The sequence below is a fragment of the Gouania willdenowi genome, chromosome 6 (genome assembly GCF_900634775.1).
Source record: "Gouania willdenowi chromosome 6, fGouWil2.1, whole genome shotgun sequence".
NCBI lineage: Eukaryota > Metazoa > Chordata > Actinopteri > Blenniiformes > Gobiesocidae > Gouania > Gouania willdenowi.
The window spans coordinates 56533935-56557003 of record NC_041049.1 but is presented as its reverse complement, the minus strand read 5'-3'; the positions used below and the strand labels follow the sequence as shown (position 1 = coordinate 56557003).

General features: G+C 38.7%; 2 protein-coding genes and 1 pseudogene across 8 annotated transcripts in view; 2 read left to right on the top strand and 1 right to left on the bottom strand.

The window, feature by feature from the left end:
* The first annotated feature begins 3873 nt into the window (after positions 1-3873).
* LOC114464267 (general transcription factor II-I repeat domain-containing protein 2B-like) lies at positions 3874-5672 on the top strand (annotated as a pseudogene).
* A 1252-nt stretch (positions 5673-6924) lies between these two features.
* LOC114465129 (olfactomedin-4-like) lies at positions 6925-14347 on the top strand. 3 transcript variants are annotated; one of them, XM_028449940.1, is made up of 8 exons: positions 6925-7046; positions 7149-7274; positions 8308-8526; positions 9170-9323; positions 10114-10341; positions 11568-11736; positions 12927-13385; positions 13450-14347. In XM_028449940.1, the coding sequence occupies exons 1-7, from the start codon at positions 6993-6995 to the stop codon at positions 13375-13377; spliced, it is 1401 nt and encodes a 466-aa protein (XP_028305741.1). In that variant the 5' UTR covers positions 6925-6992; the 3' UTR covers positions 13378-13385; positions 13450-14347. The 3 variants fall into 3 exon arrangements, with proteins under 3 accessions (XP_028305741.1, XP_028305742.1, XP_028305740.1); XM_028449941.1 differs by having other exon boundaries at positions 12927-13396; positions 13461-14347; XM_028449939.1 differs by having other exon boundaries at positions 12927-14347.
* Positions 14348-14721: 374 nt separating this feature from the next.
* Positions 14722-23069, bottom strand: part of ndrg4 (NDRG family member 4) — an 87402-nt gene continuing 79054 nt past the window's right edge. For 3 of the 5 annotated variants that reach the window (XM_028448825.1, XM_028448824.1, XM_028448827.1), the window contains 4 exons: positions 23004-23039; positions 22846-22897; positions 21436-21474; positions 14722-18863 (listed from right to left, as the gene is read on the bottom strand). In XM_028448825.1, the coding sequence (XP_028304626.1) occupies positions 18709-18863; positions 21436-21474; positions 22846-22897; positions 23004-23039 (282 nt within the window). In that variant the 3' untranslated portion in view covers positions 14722-18708. The remainder of the gene's footprint in view (positions 18864-21435; positions 21475-22845; positions 22898-23003; positions 23040-23069) is intronic. The other 2 variants (XM_028448826.1, XM_028448828.1) reach the window with 1 other exon arrangement.

The following is a 23069-nucleotide window of genomic DNA, read 5'->3' as shown; positions in this document are numbered from 1 at the left end:
AAATCAATACTTTCATTTCTCCTTTTTTTTTTTAAACCTTTCACAATCAGCCCTTTTTGGGACAACTTTTCAATAACATGGAAGTCTTTCATATTTGAGTGTTATTGCCAGATGTGAAAGTAACTGATTATATGTACTCGCGTTACTGTAATAGAGTAGATTTTATGGGTACTTGTACTTCTTTGAGTATATTTTTAAATCAGTAATTTTACTTAAAGTATGTTTTAAAATAAGTAAAGCAATGCATTACATTTCTACACCCAACCGTTATTGAGTAAATTATTAGTTTTAGTTTTGAAATAATCATCAGACATTGTGAAACTATCAAAAATGAAATGACCAGACAACAATGAAATGCATCACATCATAGCCGACCAACCAGATTAAATGTAAGGCACGGCACCAAAACAGCATTGAATGGAGGTTATTTTCTCAGTTTTAGAGTTCATAAAGATAGCTATACTCAGAGCCTGAGGTTTTTTTTTTTTTAAATTTGAATTGAATTCATTGGTGTTATTTTATTTTAAATATAATTGTACATTTTATTTTATACAGATGCCTTTGTTGAAAAAAAATTAAGTTCCAATTGTGCAAGATTACTTGAGTATTTTATGTATGACTTACTTGTATTTGTACTTGAGTACTTTCACTCAAGTAACAGTACTTCTACTGGAGTATGATATATTGGTACTCTTTACACCTCTGGTTATTGCGATACTTTACCATTAAATGACCCATTAAATGTTCTCAATGAATGAAACTGTTTCATGCTCAACTCTTTAAAATAAAGTACAATAAACCATTCATTTGATTGACAATTTCACCAAACTGTTGGTTATGCAAACCATCAATATAGACTTGAATACCTAATTGAGGTATTTATGGTTTTTATTAACATGTTTTCTCTATTATTCTTGTTGGAGATCCCATGATCCTTCAATATCACAAAGAGACACACCAGCCTCCACCAGAGTCCATAAGGACCGCAGTGAGCGGTCCTTATGGCACAGGATGAGCAGCGGCCTCATTTGTTGTGTCCAGTCCGTGCATTACGCACATACTTGGACATGAAAAGGAGCATCAGGAGGAGCAATCAGCTGTTCGTCTCCTGGGCTAATCCCCACGGGGGAAGCCTGTTACTAAGCATTGCCTGTCACACTGGGTTGCGGAGGCCATTGCTTTGGCTTACAAGAGTCGGGGTTTGCAGCCGCCTGAGGGTCTGTACGTACACTCGACTCGAGGTCTCGCCACGTCCTGGGCCTTGTTCAGGGGAGTGTCTGTTCAAGACTTTTGTGTAGCAACGAGTTGGATCTCGCTCTTCACATTTGTCCTGGACTTTTCTACTTTCCTGATGTACAACAGACTTTGCCTTGTGAGCTGCCATATCCTATAGTGAGTCTGTGACAAAGTGGGTGAGAACACACCATTTGTACCATCATTTTCATATTGTGTACTAGTTTTGCATTAACTACTTAATTGCTTAGTGTTCTTTGTTCCAGGGACAAAGGGAAGGTGATACCACCATTTCCTGCATTTATACTCTGGGTGACATCTCCAGTGGAGTCATTGGTGATGTCACTGCGTGAGACCAAGTAGGAGGGGTGGGAGGTAAAATTATGTTTATTTGATTAAGTGATAAATGTTATTTAAGTAAGAGTTGTTATAGAGAAACAGTATTTGGCACTTAGGGTTAAGGTTAGGGGTTAAGACAGAGTTGGGCAACTTCTATCACAGCGGGGGCCACAAAGATGTGATTATTTGATCGAAGGGCCACATTATAAACATTCATGTCAGCATTTAGAATATGACCAATCTAAGCATTAACTGAGGAAACAATTAGATTTGGTAGTAATTTTGTGTGTTTTTCTGTCATTCTGTGTATGTTTGTAGTTGTCTTGCTTGATAGGGGGTTAGGAGAACCGGTTCTCGGCCCACCTTGCCACGTTGGTGACGCTTCCCCCCATTATTTGGCCTCGCCACCGTTGTCGGCCCCATTCGCCTGGGGTCTGAGCGGATGGGCGACCCAACGTGCGTGGGGCAATGTCCGGTGCCCGGCAGAGGAAGCCGGGTCTCGGCGGATCTCTTCAGCTGCGATGCCCGCCGGGGTCCCCCTCCTTCCCTCTTATTGAAATCCATGATATAAATTGCCTTGTTTACTTAAATAGTTTTGCATACCCAGCCTGTCACAAGCCCTTTCCTATTCGCCATCTTTCACCCAACCATTCACAAACTGGTGGTACGCATGGAAGGATTTCAAATACTGGAGACTAGAAAACCTACTTTTTCAAACTCCTCCTTGGGGTTTTTTCCAATCAGCGTGAAACTTGACACGCAGAGTCTTCAGTTGGACCTGATCTAAAATTGTGTAAAGAATTTTGTTCAGTCAAAATATGACCTGAATGTGGCAGCAGCACACTTTTAGATGAGAGATTAGCCAATGTTGCTACCATTAGCTAAGGAGGGAGAAGCAGGAACGAGTGAAAGAAAAGAAGAAAAAAAGATAATTTGAGTAACAGGACATTCATATAGTTGAATTGTTCTAATAATGTTATAATGTTTTGTTTTTTTCTTCCTCCTGATTTTCCACTTCAGCTAGACATTTCCATCCAGCAGTTCCCTCAGTTTGAAACTTGGCTTGCAAATTTGACAGCCCGAGTCCAGCCATTTCAGTACCTCCACCAATGAGGCCTGTACACGGCTCTGACCCTGCGCCGACTGGACGAGGAGCTGGGTCAGCTAGGTGACATCTCCAGTGAAGTCACTGGTGATGTCACTGGGTGAGACCAAGTAGGAGGGGTGGGAGGTAAAATTATGTTTATTTGATTAAGTGATAAATGTTATTTAAGTAAGCGTTGTTATAGAGAAACAGTATTTGGCACTTTATGTAGCATTTATGTACGAAGTGGACGTTGGGAATTACTGTGTTCTTTACCTGATTTAAGGGAGAAGTACTTGGAGCTACCGAGGTTGATGGAGCTGCCTTGATTGACTCCTGCTGACAGGAGTCTATTCAAGCAGTTGGTCTTGGACTGTTGGGGGGTTGGATGTCAGTGTAGCTGGGTACACTGGAGGCTAAGACAATGATTACACCTGTCCACATGCTAGATGTACATACATTGCATGTAAAATTTGGATTTACCTTTTCTTTTTGTAAATACATTTTTTTTGCATCTGGATTAAGTCTCCCTCATCTGCCTCCTACCACATCCTAGCCGCTTTGGTACCACTTCCTAACAGAGACATCTCACGAAATATTATGAAATAGAACTTTAAGTTATGTATATAACCCCGGTCCTATGAGTAATATGAGTGAGATGTCTCACCAGACAACCCCTCTTGCTCAAACGAGTGAGAAGAGGTGCTTATTTTGAATGAGGAACTGCACATCTGCCCTCCCTCTTGTAGAGGGCGGGAGTGTCCCTGGCCGATGGACAGTTCTTCTAGCCAAATCAGGGTTTGGCGGATTGAAAAAAGTGCTTCTGAGGGCTGCAGGGTGTGTGCATCCCATAGTTAGACGTCTCACTCATATTACTCATAGAACCGGGGTTATATACATATCCTAAAGTTAGTACACATTTTTATTTGCAAACTGATTTTGTGCATTGTAAAAACAAAAACAACACAACTTATATTTAAATATACACTATATCATATGTGTCAAACTCAAGGCCCGCGGGCCACATAACCCACGAGAGCATGAAAGGTCTGAGTGTCTAAAAAAATAGGTCAAAAGCGTGCTTTGACCAAAAACTACATTTCCCACAATGCCTGTCGACTGTGATACCCGCTAGGTCACGGTTCCCCGCCACTACATGGCAGTGTTTTCACGTCAATGCCAACAAGTGGAATTGAGAGTTAAATAATGACCCCAAAATGTCCAGGAAGAGAAAAGTTGATGGAGATAGACGACTGTTTCAAGAAAGATGGGAAGGCGAATACTTGTTTGTGCTTCAAGGAGAAAGACTGGTATGTCTTTTGTGTTACGAGGCGGTGTCGGTTGTCAAAGAATACAATCTACGCCGGCGTTTTGACACCAAACACGGAGCTAAGTACCCCAAAGCTAGCCTTCAAGAAAAGCAACAACTTGCCCAAGAAATAAAAGGCAAACTGCGGTCTCAGCAGAGTGTATTCACAAAATCCACAGCCAAAAACAATGCAGCAGTGAAAGCTAGCTTTATTGTGGCTGAAGAAATCGCCCAAGCTTCCAAGTCTTTTTCAGAGGGAGCGTTTTTGAAGCAGTGCATGCTGAAGGTCTATGAGCAGGTGTGTCCCGACCAGATACAGACTTTTAAAAATGTCAGTTTATCAAGAAACACTATCGCGGACCGAGTTACGGAACTAGCAGAAAACCTTGTAACACAGCTGGCTGAGGAGACAAGCAGCTACACAGCTTTTCCATTAGCTGTTGATGAAAGCACAGATAACACGGATACAGTGCAGTTATCAATTTTTATTAGAGGCGTGAAGTCGGATGTCTCTGTCACTGAGGAGCTGTTGGATGTAGCTGCAATGCATGGGACCACGATGGGACAGGACATTTTTGATGTGGTGGAGAAGTCCATAAGTAAAAATGCATTGCCCTGGGAAAACTTGGTGGGATTAACTACAGACGGTGCACCGGCAATGTGTGGAGGAAAAGTGGGCTTGGTTGGACTAATGAATGGGAATGAACTGTAAAACGCCTCTGATAACATATCATTGCATTATCCATCAAGAAGCTTTGTGTAGGAAGGTGCTGGGGATGAATGACATAGTGACCACGGTCATGAAAACAGTGAACTTCATTCGGGCGCGTGGCCTGAATCACCGTCAGTTCCAGCGTTTTTGCAGGAGATGGGCTGAGCACGGGGATGTGCCGTACCATACAGAAGTGCGGTGGCTGAGTAGGAGCAAAGTCCTCAAAATATTTTTTGAGCTCAGGGAAGACGTTGCTGTTTTTATGCAGAGTAAAGGAAAATCCTTGTCTGAACTGTCAGAACCAAAGTGGCTGTGTGACTTTGCTGTGTTGTGTGACATAACCGAGCATCTCGCCCAACTGAATCAGAAGCTGCAGGGACGCAAACAAGTCATCACGCAGATGTCCGACATGATCACGGCTTTCCAGCGTAAACTGGACCTATGGATGTGAAACAGTGAAACAGGACAATCTTGCCCACTTTCCTGTCTGTCAGAGCATGTCAGCCTCATTTCCCGGGACATTTTCATGTGCTCAGTTGGCTTCCAAACTGAGCCGGTTAAAGACTAAGTTTGATCGGCGCTTCTCTGACTTCAGAGCACAGCAGTCTGGCTTTGCCATCTTTGCCAATCCTTTCACCACCGACGTCTGCACTGCACCCCAACACCTTCAGATGGAGTTCATTGAGCTTCAAAGAGACAGTGGCCTGAGCGCAAAGTTCCAGGATGCTGCAATACAAGACTTTTACCGTCTGCTCATACCACAGCTTCAACTTCATGCTGCCCGTGTTCTGTCCATGTTTGGGAGCACCTATCTGTGCGAACAGATGTTTTCAATAATGAATCTGAACAAAAACAAGCACAGATCACGCCTCACTGATGACAACCTCCATGCTGTTCTACGGATTGCCTAAGCACGGGACCTAAAACCAGACATTGAAACACAGGTAACGGGAAAACGACGGGGTCAGACATCTGGTCAGAAAACACACAGGTAAGCATTTAAAAAAAAACTTAATTGGAATATAATAAAATGTAATTCAACCAAGAAGAAGAATAGTTAAACTCTGTGTGCAATTTAATGATTGTGCTTGCATTTTGTTTTGTGTTATTTTCAGAACATGATCAATGGATGGTAGAGAGGGGATCCACTTGGTGTGTTCAAGGACAGGCAGCATCTCCTCATCAAAAACTAACCTAAAAACTTGACCAATATAGTTGTGAACTGAGTCAACCTTCATTTTGTTATATTTTAGTTGATTCTATATTATTTATATGTGTAGCTGCTGTTGCAATTATTTGGTGTTTGCAGGTTTTATGTGTGTATGCAGACAAATTATTGTAATCAAACCATCAGTTGGATGCAAGACTGTGTGCAGCCTTTTTTTTTTTGTAAAATGCTACATCTGTCATACATGTTCTGAGCAGCTCACAATTGTTGATTTTGCAGTAATTAAGCCCATTTTAACTTTGACAAAAACGTTTTGAATAAAGTTAGTGTCATAACTTGTGTTTGATGTTATTTTTCTTTATTCACTTGGATAGTTTGATCCTTGATTGATGGAGTTATCTGGATTTCATAACCTGACAACTTAAAAGGATTTATGTTATAACAGAGCAACAAGCAAACATATTTTTTCTGTGCAACTGTAATGCTTGTAACTTGAATAAGTAAAAAATTCAGAGTTATTTAACATTAAGGAGTAGTTACATTTATTTTACCTTACATTCGGTTACATTTAGTTACATTTATAAGTTTCATCTGGCCCTTTGAGGACAGCCATTATGCTGATGTGGCCCTCGGTGAAAATGAGTTTGACACCCCTGCACTATATCATCAAAAGCATATGAACACCTCTCCAAACCTTTAAATACATTCTCTATTACAAATGTATAAGGTGGTAACAGCTGTTCAATGAGTCGGTTAGACCTGCTTTAGGAATGATTCGAGTGAAGAACTAAAGAGATAAGAGCCAAACATTTCCATAAACACACTTGGCTTTCATTGGAGCGTTGAAGTAGGAGCGTTTTTAAGTTAAATGCATCAAATGTGCCGCATGACCACCACATGTGGGAATTTACAATCTTTTCCAACAAGTTTCATCTGTTGCTGTTGCAATTTTGTTTTTCCTTTTTTTTTTATTTAACCCCCCCCACCAAACAAAAAAAACCCCCAATAAACCACATTATTACAACATTCAAAATTTTAAAGAGGAAGTGAAGTTTGGAGCACACTCAGCATCCGAGGGAGTGTTATAGTGTGAGGAACTCATCACAGACAGTCAGACACAGCCAGGGTCTTTGAGATCTGAACTAAGATGAAGCTGCTTGTGTGTGTTTCACTTTGGACACTGTTCACCTTTACCCAACAGGTAATACACACAAAGCACAGAGTCACTATGTAGACGTTTCCAAATGTTTCATTTACTCTCGTCTCTAGTTGTGTCTCTGATGTTTAATATTGTGTATTTCAGGTGCCCCCTGTTCCTAATAAGTGTACGTGTGAGCTGAGCAATTCCGGCCAGATGTTCCCTCACGACCAACTCAGCAAAGTACTGGATGATGTTTCAATGTGCAACAAAAACATCACACCACAAACGGTTTGTCCTTATTTCATAATTTAACGTTCCTATTATCTTTGGGGTCAATTTGACACTGTATATTATCGTTCCAAAAAATAATAGTTGACTTTTTTGCTTCATATTTCATGACTTTTCTGAATTTTATGGGTACAATTGATTAAGCATAAAATTGTCATATGTTTTCAATGTCCTGAACACATATTGCATGCCTTGGTGTTCCTTTGGGGTCACTTTCTCCCCAAGCTGTTATAGTTGTGTTGAGGAGGACCCTGATTTTTTTTGAGGCATTCTCATCTGACAATAATGAGACACAATCCCTTCCAAAAATGAAAAGACTAACATCAATCAATATGGTTCATTCTGTGAGAGTCATGAATGTGCACCCCAAATTAGAAAAGATTCAGATGAAATATTTTCAAGATACACTAACAAGCGGGTAAGAAGATAGATCGATGGACTACCTCTAAAACTGAAAGCGTGGTCTGATGGTGGCGCTAGAGAACAGGTCAAGGTTTCATCATCAAGGGGTTATTTATGTATTCAACAAATAAAATAAACAAAGTGCCTGATACAAAAACGTGGTCAACAATTTTTTGAAAATCATTTTCTGGAGGCAAATATTCCTGGGGTCACATTGACCCCAAGGGTAAATTGTGTAATATTTGACAATAATAGGAGGGTTAATGCAAAATCTTACCACTTAAAGTTTTTGAAATATTTACTAGTACTGTTCTTCACTACGTGCAGTATTATTTTTTCATCATTCCTGTTAAATCTTTCTTGGGCTTTTAAAACCCTCCAATGTCTATTTTGTGTCCATACACGACTAATATAAAGTCTTCATTTTCCATACTCCACTCATTGGTTTATTGTATATTGATAAAATATTTTGTATTTTATTTTGTTTTCTATACATTTTTTACATTATTAAATTGGTGTTGTGTATCCCTTTCTAAATTGTGTATTTCCTTATTTGTTTTATCTCTTTGCTGCTCTAACAAGGGTATTTCCCCATTGTGGGATTAATAAAATACAATCTAATCTTATCCAGACGCTGGAGATGGAGATTCTGCTGCTGGCCCTGCAGCGCCGTCTGCCTCAGCTGGAGGATGACGTCCTGACCCTGGAGAAGGAGGATGATGGAGAGCTGTATGGGGCTGTCAGTCTGTACCTCATTGAGAATGAAGTGGTTGAAATCATGCGGCTGATGAACAAACTCAACAGCACCACACTGGGACACCAGGGTCTTACCACTAATGCCACGCAACAGGTACATTTCACACTAAAGTGTTTGCTTTGGTCGCACGTGTCAGTTATTTTCCAACAAAATAGGACAGAAAAATCCTACAGTCCGTCTGCGTGCAAACATTTTCCGATGATGTCTTTAAAATTTTGAATTTTGGCTTTGAATGTGTTTTTAAAGAACAAAAACTGAAGAAATTCTCAATTCAATGGTTGAAATGGTAAATGGTTTATTTACCAACACAGATGTTTACATTCTAAGTTAGTTTTTTTTTTTTTTTCATGAAATGAATAGTTAAAATACAAGAGGGGCTACAAAAAATCTCTGCTTTGAGCTAAGACGTGTAGAAATACATCATGAATGGAAGAAACTACCTGATTATATCAGAAAATCATGCACACTTGGTATCTTTTAAAATAAACGACTGAAAAATAATTGCTTGATGAAGGTAAAAATGTGCATGTACAATATACATGTAATAATGTTTATTACAATCCTAATTTAAAAAAAATGTGAATTTTACAAAAGTGATGAAGTAATAAACAAAAGTGAGTGAAGTGATTAGGTTACATGGTGACGTATGGATAAATAGTGGGGATCCCAATGAACAATGAACAATACGCACAACAACGACTCATGAAGTGATAATGTTATTTCTGTTGTCCCACAGCTTGAAGACCTGGTCATAGAGATGAAGGAGCTCGAGCAGTTTGACACTATGCATGTGGTGAAGATGGAAGCAACCAACCAACGTCTGACAAAAAGCTTGGAAAATTGCAAACATGAAAAACTTATCATGACACAACCAACCCAGCCCCCACCAAGTAGGAAATCTAAAATCTTTCACTATTACGGTAGTTAACGAGCTTTGACAGAAGTTGCTCAATGTGTAACCAGGGGTGGACTGGCCATCTGGCATACTGGGCATCGTCACGGTGGGCCGTCAACTCCAAGTGGGCCAGTCTGGTCCCTTTATTTGACGAGCAAGTGGAGGCAGACATGTAAACTGGTGGCAATAAAACACAAAAGTGGCAAAAACATGGCAAGAAAAGAGTGAAAAGTGACTAAAATGAGCCAAAATCAGTTAAGAGTGGCCAAAAAATGGTCAAATAAAGAGGAACAATGTGGTATGTAATGCTAAAGGCAGCATAAATAGGAAAAATGTAGCAAACAATACTGAAAAAGGGCAAAAATGTGGACCAAATAGAGGCAAATGTGGGGAAAGAATTATACAAGTGATATTTATTGGTAAAAAAGTAGTTTATTTGGATGAAAAGTGGCCAGAAAACTTAAACAAAGGACAAAAATTGGATAAAAGTGTCAAAAAGAACTTAACTTCCTATTAAAAAATAGGAAAAAAGGGATATTTATTCGCAAAATGTAGATAAAGTCTGAAAAAAGAGACAAAAGAAGTTGCAAAATTGGGTTTAAAAGGGGGGAAAAAGTTCCCCCTTTTATGGTTTTTTGGGGGAATAATAATTAAAAGTGAGACATAAAGAGCCACATGTTGAGAATCACTGATTAATAACAGCTTCTACATGGTGTCCAGGTAACTGAATCATGACACATGCAACTCTCCCATCTACAGTACTTATCTAACCTTCCTCCCATCAGGCTCCTGTCCCCACGGGAAGTTTCTGAACATCACAGGCCCCAGAATCCACGCCGCAGGAGAATATCCCGGCTCATACAAGTACGGATCCTGGGGTAGAGATCCCAAAGCTGAGCGAGGGAAGGAGAGCTGGTATTGGAGGGTGATGTTGACAGTCAATAACAAAGACTCTAACTATGTCCGTCTCTACTCCACCCTGAGCTCACTCATTGTCGGACTGAGCGTTCCAGGTACCTTACATTATTTTATCAAACAATATCATCTTATTTAAGATTACAAGGAATCATCTGCATCTACTACATCAGAGACGGGCAACTTCTATCACAGCAAGGGCCACAAAAATGTGATCGTCTGATTCGACGAGGGCCACTTTATCAACATTCATGTCAGAGTTTAAAAGAATGACCAATCTGAACCATAATACAAGCTTGAAAATACACATTTTGTGTGTTTTTGAATTAATTTTCTAGATTTTCTCGTCAATTTAACAATTTGTTTTGTGTTTTGAATTATATTTTTCTGTTCTTGTTGTCATTTTGTGTATTTTTCTGTCATATTGTGTAATTTCGTGTTTCTTTGAAGTCATTTTGTGTGTTTAAGTGGTTGTTACTTTTTGTACTTTTCTTGACATTTTGAGCAGTTTGCTGTCATGTCTGTGTTTCTGGAGTTTTGTGTTTTATGTTGTTCTTCATATAACCTCCAACTTTCATTTTGGGGGCCGCACAAAATTAGGCCGAGGTCCACATGTGGCCCCCAGGCCGCCAGTTGCCTATGTCTGTGCTACATCATATGGGCTTTTATGTCAAATCAGTGAGAATAATGCTGCAAACACATATTCATATAGGATACTTTTGAAAGGACTTCACACCATTTACCCCCCCCCCAAAAATTGAGCTAATTTCAATATTAAAATGATTTAAACAGAATTGACATTTAGGACACGTTTGTGGTAAATAACATTGATTTTCATTTTTTTCCCATTATTGCTTTTTTAACTTCTCATTGTTACTGGTGAAAAGTTCTGCCTCTTGACTGATAATTTCAGTTTGTCAAATTCTGATAAATTTGTGTTTCTAACGTTGGAAAACAAGTCATGGAAATGATAACATTCTTAGTCTAATTCTGAAACAATGACATCATTTTATTTTCATTCATCTACAGATTAGATAATCAAACGTGTTCAGGTTGAATTCTTACTGGATTAACTTTGTTTTGTTGTTGTCTGAAAATACACAGCGTTGCCAGATTGGGCTGACAACTACCCACCATAACATTTTTAGATAATCCCCCCCTCCAAAGTTATTAATTTTTTACTCTTTATTTACCTTAATAAATGTTCTTAAACTACAGAAGAATAAGTAAAAAGTCCAATTTAGATAAGGTGCTTGAAACGCCAAGTTTTTCTTAATATAAAAACACAATATAGATAAATGTATGTTTTTGTATCTCTTTTCAGGAAATATCCTTATCCATTCCTCCAACCCAACAACCAACACTATCCAGGGTCCAAACGTGGTCATGTACGGAGGTTCTTTGTACTACAACTGTTACAACACACCGTCAGTTTGTCAGTTTAATCTCATAAACAAAACAATCTCCACATTACAGCTACCTGTTGGCACCAGGTATGTGTGAGTAGAATAAAGCTTTGCTGATATTTATCAAATGTTTGAACGGATGCATAAAATACGGTGGCTGAGAAGTGCAAAAAACATTTACAAATACCACAACACACTTACATTTTTGAGAAAAAAACACTTTTACAAATGCCACAACAAATTAACAATTTTAAAAACAAATATACATAATTATATTTAAGTAGGTGCGGCAAGCTGTAAAGTCAGGCTTTGCTTATTTACTCGGGACGTTTTGACTACAGACGTCATGATGTGCAAAAACCCAATAAAATATTAAATACTTGAATGATTTTAATCAATGGCTGTGTGTGTTCCTCCTTCTGTTCCGCGTTGTTTAAAAGCAGTCGCTATCTGTACGGTTGTCGTATCAATTTACCGACATTCTATCTGTACGCAGTGCCCCTATTTGGCCAGTTTAGGTCACGTGTTAGGTCAGTCATTGGCCAGTTTAGGTCACGTGACTAAGACTAAACCTAACCATAAACCTAACCCTAACCCTAAAAAATGTTGCGATATAGGGTTATAACCTAAATCTAACCCTAACCCTAAGTTTGGGACCGATATCCAAGCAATAAGTGATAGATAACTTTAAGACACTATGTACATGTACTTCGGTAAACGTACCAATGGCACCGGGGGTTGTCCGTATGGCAACCGTACGAATAGACACATCCTTGTTTAAAAACTCCAGTCACCGTCCTCAAGAACAGCAAAATTAACGTAACTAACTTTGTTGGCATCCACAAAACGGGCAAAACATTATTTATCTCAGAAATACGGTCAAAACTTTCTGAGTAAATAAGCAAAGCAGCAAATTTACAGCTTGCCGCACCTACTTCCGGGGTCTCAGAACCCCCCACTTTTCCGTATGATTTCACTTTTTAAAAGGTCAAAACAAATGAGCAAATATGGAAACACTTTTACACGTACGCCAACGTAAATCTGTTTCAACATTTGTAAAAGTGTTTTGCTAATAGTATATTTTTCTTTAGATACTTATGTACATTTGTTATCAAAATTATAAATTTGTTGTGGCATTTGTAAAAGTGTTAAAAAAATGTAATGTGTTTTGCACTTCTTAGCCACCATAGTAAACAGAATAAAAAAAACAAAAAACTGTAAATCCAAGTTGAAACAATTTATGTGAACGTTTTGTTATTAAATGTTTGTTATTATAGGTACAACTCAAGGGCTAACTTCTGCCACCTGGCTGAATGCTACCCATACACAGACTTGGACCTGGCCACGGATGAGTCCGGGGTCTGGGTGATCTACACGACCACTCAGGACTTTGGAAATGTGCTGTTGTCCAAAGTTTCGGAGGGTGAGCCTCTGGTCCTCAGCCAAACATGGCGCACCTCACTTTACAAGATGGCAGTGACCAACACGTTCATGGCCTGTGGCGTGCTCTACGCCACCCGCTTTGTTAACCAGGATGTGGAGGAGATATTTTATTCTTTTGACACAATAACTGAAGAGGAGAGGTTTGATGTCGGCATCTTTATGAAGAAGATGTCCCCCAACATTCAGTTCTTGAACTACAGCCCTGTAGATCAGATGCTTCATGTTTATTCTGATTCCTTATTGGTCTCCTACAAAGTTTTGTTTGAGGCGAATGATGACTCATAGTCGTTTTCCCATCCATCCATCCATCCATCCATCCATCCATCCATCCATCCGTCTGTCCGTCCATCCATCCATCCATCCATCCATCCATCCATCCATCCATCCATTTTGTGTCTTTTTCTTCTACATTTCTTCTTATTTCCTCTTAAACTTCATAAAGTCAATCATTTTAAAGTAATTTTTAATCAAAGCATTACATCATCTATATCAGGGGTGTCAAACTCATTTTAGTTCAGGGGCCAAATACAGAGGAGTTTGATACCAAGTGGGCCACAGATTTTATGTGAGAAAACGAGTAATTTCAACATTATTGTTCCCCAGTTTGCACTTCTACCTATACATAAATGACGAAATATGTAAGAAACCCACAATATCCAAGCAATACCTGATAGATATCAATCCCAACAGGGTCTTCACTTTAAATATCCTTTAGGGTGTGAAGTGTATTGACTGTGAGGTGGTATTGACTGCTTAATATGATGTTCATTTAATGCAATATACATTTTACCTAGTTTGAGTATTAGCTTTGGTAACATGTTTAACAATCAAACCCAGCAAGCACTGCTGTTTGCATGTGATATTGTCTTGTGACCCTCGGGGACATCCTGTTCACATTGCCTGCTCTTCCTCCAATTGTAGCTTCATGCCATGGACAGTCTAACTCCGACCTTTGTTCGTTGACATGTGAGAGTCTTACCACCATAATGGACAATTGTTGCTTCCTTTCTTTGTGTCCCAGAGAAGGGTAGCTTAGTTATCATGTGATGTCTGAAAACTTTGTGAGAGATATACGCGCTTCTCTCCTGTTCTTGCTTCAGAGTACAATTTGGCCACCAGTGCTCTCACAGGAGTTCTGCCTTTCTCCTGTTTTGGCCTGAGAACATGATTTGACGTCCTTTGTTCTCCCAGGGTTCCAATCCCTGCACTGTTTTTTGATTCTGCTTGTTTTAATAAACTTTGTATTATTATGCGAGCCAGTTTCATTGACGAACTTTTTTCCACACTACATCTTTTTCACCGTCCACATCATAACCTGGGGAAGTCACAACAACTGCTTCATATGACAGTATACATTTTACCTAGATTTGAGTGTTGCATGCTTGAACACATGTTTTCACAATGAAACCCTGCCACCCCATTGTGGCACCTGGAATTCTCAGTGATCTCCCATCCACCTACTAACCAGGCCCAGACCTGCTTAGCTTCCGAGATCTAACGGGATCGGGCAATGACTGGTATGGCCACTATACATGCTGATGCTCCTAAGGGTCAAATTTGGCCCCCGGGCCATGAGTTTGACACATATGATCTATATGTAACAAAAGAAGAGATGACGGTATACTCCCCGAATTCTGACATAGTCTTTATTTATTATTGATTACTTGATCAGTACATGGACAGAGACAACATACTTTGTATATGCTTTTATATATTATATTTTTTAATCTTTACATTAAACATCTGAATGGCAACAAAGAAGCGGGTAAATCCTTCTACTATTTCCAGCAGAAACAAAGCTCCAAGGGAAGACTCCCACAATGAAAATCAAAAAATGCAAAGAGATTAAAAAACTTATTGCTAATTACAAATTAATAATTAGGGCATTGAAATGACAAAAAGCAGTAATGTCACATGAACCAATATTACACCAAGATGAGTGCACATACTATTGCTGCCTAGAAAATAACTAGCCAAGTAAGGAGGAACAGAAACCGGTGTTATCTCACGATACGATAGCTATAATAAAGTGTTTGGTAACCTGCTATAGACTAAAGAAATAAAAAATATATATCTACAAGTACGAGAATGGCTTAGGTCAATACTAACCCAGTTGGAGGCAATCCAGGGAATCAACTATTTAAAGACCTTGAAGAAGAAGGAGAGCATAGAGGAGTTTCTGTGTACATGGTTGACAGTTAGTGGCTCAGGGGGGGTTCAGGGAGGATGAGTAGTAGGTCGACAATACTGTACAGCACTTCAAAAAGGGGACAAGATACATTCAGGAGCCCCCCAGGCAGTATAAGTGGAAGTCACATTGGCGGAAACCACACTATTGATGGCAGAGAAATAGCTCAGTGGGAGGAAGAAAAAGCAAGAAAATGGAAGTGTTGCTACATGCAAACCTAATGTTGGTGTGTGCGTGGTTCTCAGGACGATGGAGTGTCTCAGTGCTTTGATTATTTTTATTTTTTCTTCTTCTTTTTCTTTTCAAACCAACACTGGCAAATAATCTCTCAAGCATCAACAAAATCACATGCGTCTCTTTTAACATTCATTCTTTATTCATCAAAAACATCAGGTGTAAATCTCTCTCCTGTTTTTAGAGCTAATCATCTAGAAATGTGACGATCAGCTGATAGCCCTTTAGGGTGTGACTGCATTTGCCTGGAAGGGCCGGGGCACCATGAGATATATTTTTTTTAATTTTTGTATTTTTTTGTTAGGGTAAGGGTTAGTTTTAAGGTGGCTGGGGGGTTGCCCTACATTCTGAGCTTGGAGCCCAAATGGCGCCAAAAAAGCCCCGTCCCTTACAGGCAGCCTGGACGCACACCTTAGCGGATAGAAGTGTCATCACCCCTTCTGAAAGGAGGAGTGTGTGTTTTGTCTCATAATGTTGAGTTATATTTGAATAAACACTGTGGTGTGCCGGTGTGATACTCATTACAATTCAAACACCTTTTTCCACAATGTATATTTTTACTTTTTGCTTCAATAAAGCTAAAAAACAACAACTTCATAACTTGGGTCATTTGTTTTTAAGGATTCTGTGCATCACACATTACATTTCTAACACCAGTAAGATTAAGATTAGTATTACTTATTAATAAATCCGCTTTTAATAGTGAGCTTTAGGATTTTGTTTTTTTGATCATTTGTCACTTTCTAAAGGGTTTCTGTAAAGTCCATCATCATTACAGACTTTTCACATGGTCCAGGATTACAGCTGGCAGCAGAACATAGCTTTACAAATCTAGAACGACACTTACACACACTATCTGCACTAGACGGGTGCAACTACAGCGTAACAGCACATCAAAACACCCAGTGATCAATTACCTATGGATTATGTCATTTTTTTTTATAGTTTTTTTTTAATGTCTTTGGTGCTATTCCATTACAAAACCCAGCCCACGCAGCTTAATTTCAATAAATGGTGAACGTGTGTGCTTGAAGTGTGGATCTGGGCTGCTTATGTGTGAGTGTGGCTTTGGTATCTCTACAGTCAGGAGCTGGGTGATGGAAAGGAAAGTGAGGTTTCTTTGGTGTTCATGGGGCTGGGTCCTGGTCTGGTTCTGCCTCAATGCTGGATCACATCACAAAAAGCCAACTACAACGTTTATGCTCCGCAGCTACAAACTAATAACTGATGACGTTTGTATCCGCTGCCTTATTTCACTAGCCACATGTGGACTGCTAATGCCCCTGGTACTAAATACTACTCATATACTAGAATGCCCTATAGTTACGCTCACATTTACATGCATAAATACACTGTACGTGTTCACAAATACATGATCTAGTCTATATTTGATGAATAGGATTGTCCAAGAAAAAGCATGACACACTACTTTTACCTGCACTTATCAACACTGTTTCCCATTCATGACTTTTTGTTTACTTCACTATTGGTAAGAAAAAAGATTGTCGCCCATTATTTCATGAGCCGACTTTGCTCGTACAATATTACAATGTTCTGCTAAAGCCTATTCCACCAATTCAGGGCACAATGTAGCGCAGTGGTTCTCAAACTTTGTCCGACTACATTTTGCTCAGAATACTGTGAAAAAAACACTATAGAGCATAAAAATGTAATTAACGAGTAATAATACACACTCTAAAGAATCTGATTTTGTAAATAAGTGCAGTGAAACAGTATTCAATGCCTCTTAAATACAATTATTCCCACAGTTTTTATCATTTCTGGTCCCTTTCCGGTTCACCCCTTGTATTTTCAGTTCAGGTTCTAATCAAGATCACTTCCATCATCATTATTATAATTTTTACCTAAAAACATAAACCCCAATATTTTTAATGCTTTTATTTGTTATTTTCCACTTTCTCTCTCTCTCAAGTACCCCCTGTACTGACATTGTGTACCCCCATTTGAGAAAGTACGGATGTAGGGCACTCCCTTGCTTCCACAGTGTTCAATTATACTGGAAACCATTATCGTTGTGTACATAGTGCATTTAGATGAGCTAACATCTGCATCTAAAGCCGTGGCTTCTCAATAACAACTAAAAGCCACTTTAGAAAATACATTTCCTAAAAAACACACCCAATATCTGAGGGATAAACTAAGCATAGATGGTAATATGGATTATTATATCCCATCTAATTTGGGTGAAATGCCCTTGTGTGGGTGATTCAGCTCTTTTCACTGAGTGCAGCTTAGAACTAGTGTGTCATGCTCTACGCCAGCGATTCTCAACTGGTGGGTCGTGGACAGTTGGTCAAAATACTGTTTCTCATGCTGGACTTGTCTTTTATTTTGAAAGACACTTTTCTTTTGACAGGCATGCTGTGAAATGTATGTAGCACAGGAAAATACATAGATTTATGTTTTTTTTAAAAATTTGTTTTTCAACAGCTATTTTTCAAAATCTAAATTTGGTTGGTTGAATTTAATGTCCCAGGGTGAAACCAGTTGAGAACCCCTGGTCTGAGCTACGCTCTGTGACTAAATGAACAGCTAACACGTCCTCTCTAAGCTCTAGAGGTGCACTCTGCTATGGTCGGCCATGTTCTCCTGTCTGTGAAATCCTGTACGCAACTTTAGACTTTCTGTTACTCACAGTCAGAAGCTTTAAAAACATCAGAGATAGAGAGATACACACTGCTCGTTACAACCACACACACTTGCCTATTACTCATTCGTAACTACATGATCGGACACTTCCCTACCACACTTTAAGCTTCCCATCAGAATGTCTTCATTTACCGTTGTGTGGATTGTAGTTTCTAATTCTAGTCAAGAGGGTGCTAGGAGTGGATTTCTTCAAAAGAGCACAAGCGATGAAGGGGAGACACTGAGAATGACACCTCAGAAACAAAAAAAAAATAGTAGCATAAATGTCTAAGTGTTAGTTTAGGTTGGATATTTAAAGGTGTGCGTTAGTTATACTTGTGGTATTTTACAGTGTGTAGGTGGAAAAATGACAGCAGAAAAAAAAGGGACCTGGAGGAGATCAGTGAACTTAGAGAGAGAGCATCGAATCAACCATTGCTTTCTCTCTGCACCGTCACACCTGCGATCTCTCAGCTTTGCCCCATGCATGCCTCTTCATTCTCTCTCCATCCCACTAACCCATCCATCCCTCTTTGAGTGGCTTCTCAACAGGACACCTCCATGGTTTGGGTGACCGCACCCACCCCCTCGGTGCTGTCGGAGTTGGTGCAGGCCCGGGGGCGAGAGCCGTCCATGGAGCTGGCGCTGGTCAGGGAGGCGGTCCTGGAGCGAACCAGGCGAGTCATGCTGGCTGATGGCACTGAGAGGAAGAGGGACAGCGTCATCAGCATCGCTTTAATGTGTAGGAAATGTAATGAGTGGATGTCAGGGAGAATGTGGGGAGTAAGTTCATGCTAACGTGAGGAACTAAAGAGTCTCCCTGTGGGTTGCTGGTGGGAAAAAAAAGCTCATATAACAGCTATGAATGATTGGAGCGGTTATTTAAAGCATGTTAATGTGTCTGCACAGAGACACATTCTCAGCACCATGCACTCACAGTTTGTAAAATAAAACGCTAAACTCCCTTTTTAGAGAGTAACTAAACCCCAAAACCATAGTTTATTAATCCTGGTCCAACTCTTAACATTTTAGTCAATGTATTTCAATTTGACATATTTAACTGTAAAATGTCAGAGACTGCCCTCTATGGGTTGAAACCCAGCTATTACAATTCATTTTTGCTATTAGCTGAGAACAAGATCATGTGATGTTTTTGGACCATCTTGTGTCACAAACAAGCACTGTCAGCCACGCCCCTTTTATAAAAACTAATACCTGTGGGCTCTACAATCTGAGGTGAATAGGTTGGATTGAGAGAAGAGTGAATAGAGAGGTATACTGAGTAATGAGTAGCTAGTTAGCATAGCATAGATTCTTTATTGGAGATTTTATAGTATAGACTGGGCGTGTCTTAAAGGGATCCTCCACTCTTTTTTTTTTTACAAATGTGGCCTAAAACCTTTGAAATGTCGTTATTAGAAGATCTATGCCTAACAAAATGCATTATTATGAACCATATTTGATTTATTAACTTTTAAAAAATGGGACTAGTTTGAGAGCCTGTGCGCCACCATGTTGAAATAATAATAATAATAATAATAATAATAGTAATAATAATAATAATAATAATAATAATAATAATTACTTTATTTGTATAGCACTTTTCAATATAGATAACAAAGTGCGTTACAGCATATATCAGCACACAGTGAAAACACATATAAAATAAAACATGAAATTAAAACATTCCATTAACTTAAACATTACATCATAAAAGCCTTCCTATAAAAGTGCGTCTTTTGAAGACTGAGGTAAAACGAGGAACAGACTCGTTTCAGAGTCTAGGGGCCCTGATTGTAAAGGCCCTGTCGCCTTTTGTTGTCACCTTGAATGACGTCACTGATGACGTAAATCGCCCCTTTCAGCCCATTGAGTTCTATAGCAGTGAACCATTCAGGATCATTTAGCAGCTTTTTCAGTCAAAATGACAACTTGTGCTGCTTTGGGTTGCTCTAAAAACCAGTAAAAGTTAGAAAAAAAAAAAAGAAAAAAAAAAAGTCGATGTAAATCTCTTTTGTTTGCCGAAATTTGATAAACAAAATCCTTGAACCGAAAAAATCTGTGACCGCAGGGGGCGACAGTTCCAACTCTGCTGTTTCATTGACACAATAAAGAAGAGAAGAAGAGCTCTGGGGAGCATGTAAATACAGGCAACCAGGATCGACTGCTGCTCATTAATGCCGACGCAAGTTGAATCTGTCTGCTACAAAGAACCGCGGTCGGTTTTTAAAAGGTAATAAAACAAATGTGGTGTAAAATAATGTGTTTTGTTAGGCATATATCTTCTAATAAGGACATTAAGGTTTTAGGCCACATTTGTAAAAACAGTGGAGGATCCCTTTAACGGCTCCAGGAGCCCCGCCCATAATGAAGGTATTTTTTGAATTTGCCTCCTAGTGGCAGGTCAGGAGAAAGCAGGGGTTTAGTTACTCTCTAAATAAAGTATATATGATTCTGATTTCTAGCTGGTTTAAAATTAGCATTTCAGTTTTGACGTTTTTACTATTACATCGACTTTGATTTTTATCACAGCTGAAGTTCTGTATGTCATAAAGCCTCCAGCTTTTTAATAAGAGAGTAATAGGTCAACATTTGACTTGTGTTGGGTATTCTTAAAGCTTTATTAAACCTAAAGGTGAAAATCCATATTTTTTCCTCTTATGTTATGCTTGATTTCATTATATATTTATATATCTATATATATATATATTGAACCATAAGTAACATAAGGAAATAACTGCTCTGAAAGTACTTGCTATGTCTTTTATTGAAGATATCTCCTTTTTCTCTTGAAAAAACTGAAAGCATATATTGTATTTTATAATTTGTTTTTCAGGTAGAAAGTTGGCATATTTGAATGAGTTTTAAAGCAGGGATTTGCTCAAAGCTATAGCTGAACACCATGCAAAGAGCAACACTGGAGATGCAATGATAAAGAAATGGGAAGGCAAGGGAAGTATATGTAGCATATTTTTCCAAAGTTTTAAAAAATTATCTTTGGAATAAATAAATATGATTTTAAAATGGGGTTTTCATGTCTTTGAAAGAAAAGAAAAGAAAAGAAAAACCAACTAAAAGATGAGAGCAAAAAACAAACAACCAAACAAACGAAAAGATTAAATAAAATATCACGGCCCAAATTATTGTATCAAAAAAAAACAAACAAACAAACAAAAAAATTAATTTCAAAAAACAACTGACTTCAAAACGCAACAGTCTTAAAAAAAGGGGCGTCTATAGGAGGTCAGAGGTGAACGAGGAGGAGGAAGTACCTGGCCCTCCACTCAACCTCCGATCCTTCACATAAGCGACTGAGCGAACATGGCAAGAAGACAGAGGGCAAGATTAACACATCTCATGTCCCTCTGCATCAAAAGCATCATCAGTACACATACACACGCCAGGGTTGGGCTCAATTACATTTTTCAGATACAATCACATTTCCAATTACCCATATTCAATTACATTTCAATTACGATTACAGTGACCAACAGTTTTCCAATTACAATTACGTTCTCAATTACTGAAGTTCAATTACAGTTAATCACAAGTACTGAGCCTGAAATAAATAACCTAATAAAAGTTAACATGTGTTAGCATCTCTTATGATAACGACTCATAAATCAGCTGTAAAATACACTAAAAAACAAATATCTATCATCTAATTTATTCCTATCTATTCGTTTCCTTATTAGGCTTACTAATCAATGAATATATAGCTTTTAATATTTTGGGCGTGGGCGTCAGAGCCTTTTTTGTCACTATGCCCGAAGATTTTTTTTTTTTTTAAATGGTAAAATGTGGGAAAGCTTGATATGAAACATATTTTAATAATTGTTAACTACATATGTGTAGAACTGTACATAGAACTGTAACATGGTTCCACAGTTTTGCGTTAAATTACTATTTTCATGGCAAATAAAAAGTCAATTATCTAAATTCAATTACAATTTAATTACGATTACAACAGCAACAGATTTGTAAAACAACAATTACAATTAAAATTACTCCATAATTGTAAATAAATATCAATTATGCAATTACAAATGTAATTGACCCCAAAGCCTAACAACAATAATCTATACGTTATTTCCCAGTAGTAAAAGTAACGAACGTTAGTAGAGCCTTTTCTGTGTCACTATACTCATAGATTAGTTTTAAATTGTAAAATGTGGAAAAAGTCAATATGAAACATATTTTAATAATTGTTAACTACATATGTGTAAAACATGGAACTGTAACATGGTTCCACAGTTTTGCGTTAAATTACTATTGACAATTTTTAGTCAATTATCTAAACTCAATTATAATTTCATTATGATTACGACCGCAACAGATTTTTTAAAATTACAATTACAATTTAAATTACGCCATTTTTGTAATTAATTATCAATTACGTGATTACAATTGTAATTGACCCCAACCCTGCTACACACACACACACACACACACACACACACACACACACACACACACACACACACACACACACGCACACACACACACACACACACACGCACACACACACACACACACACACACACACACACACACACACCACACACACACACACACACACACACACACACACACACACACACACACACACACATACTGTATAATATCATCTCTATAGCAGATATCATTCATCTGACTTATCCAGTGCAGATAGTTATACTCACTGTAGCCCATTCCCTGCAGGAAATACTTGAAGGCCTCGGTCAACTTCCCAGGCTGCAAAACAATCCCAACGGAAGAACAACATGTGTGACACATCAGGATTTTATGCAGATCACAACCTTTTCACCTGCTGCGTTGGAGGTGTGTGTGCAGGTATTACCTGTGTGAGCTGAGGAAGTCCTCCAGAGTCAGCCATCTGTCAAAGCAAGGAAAAGAGCCAGTCACG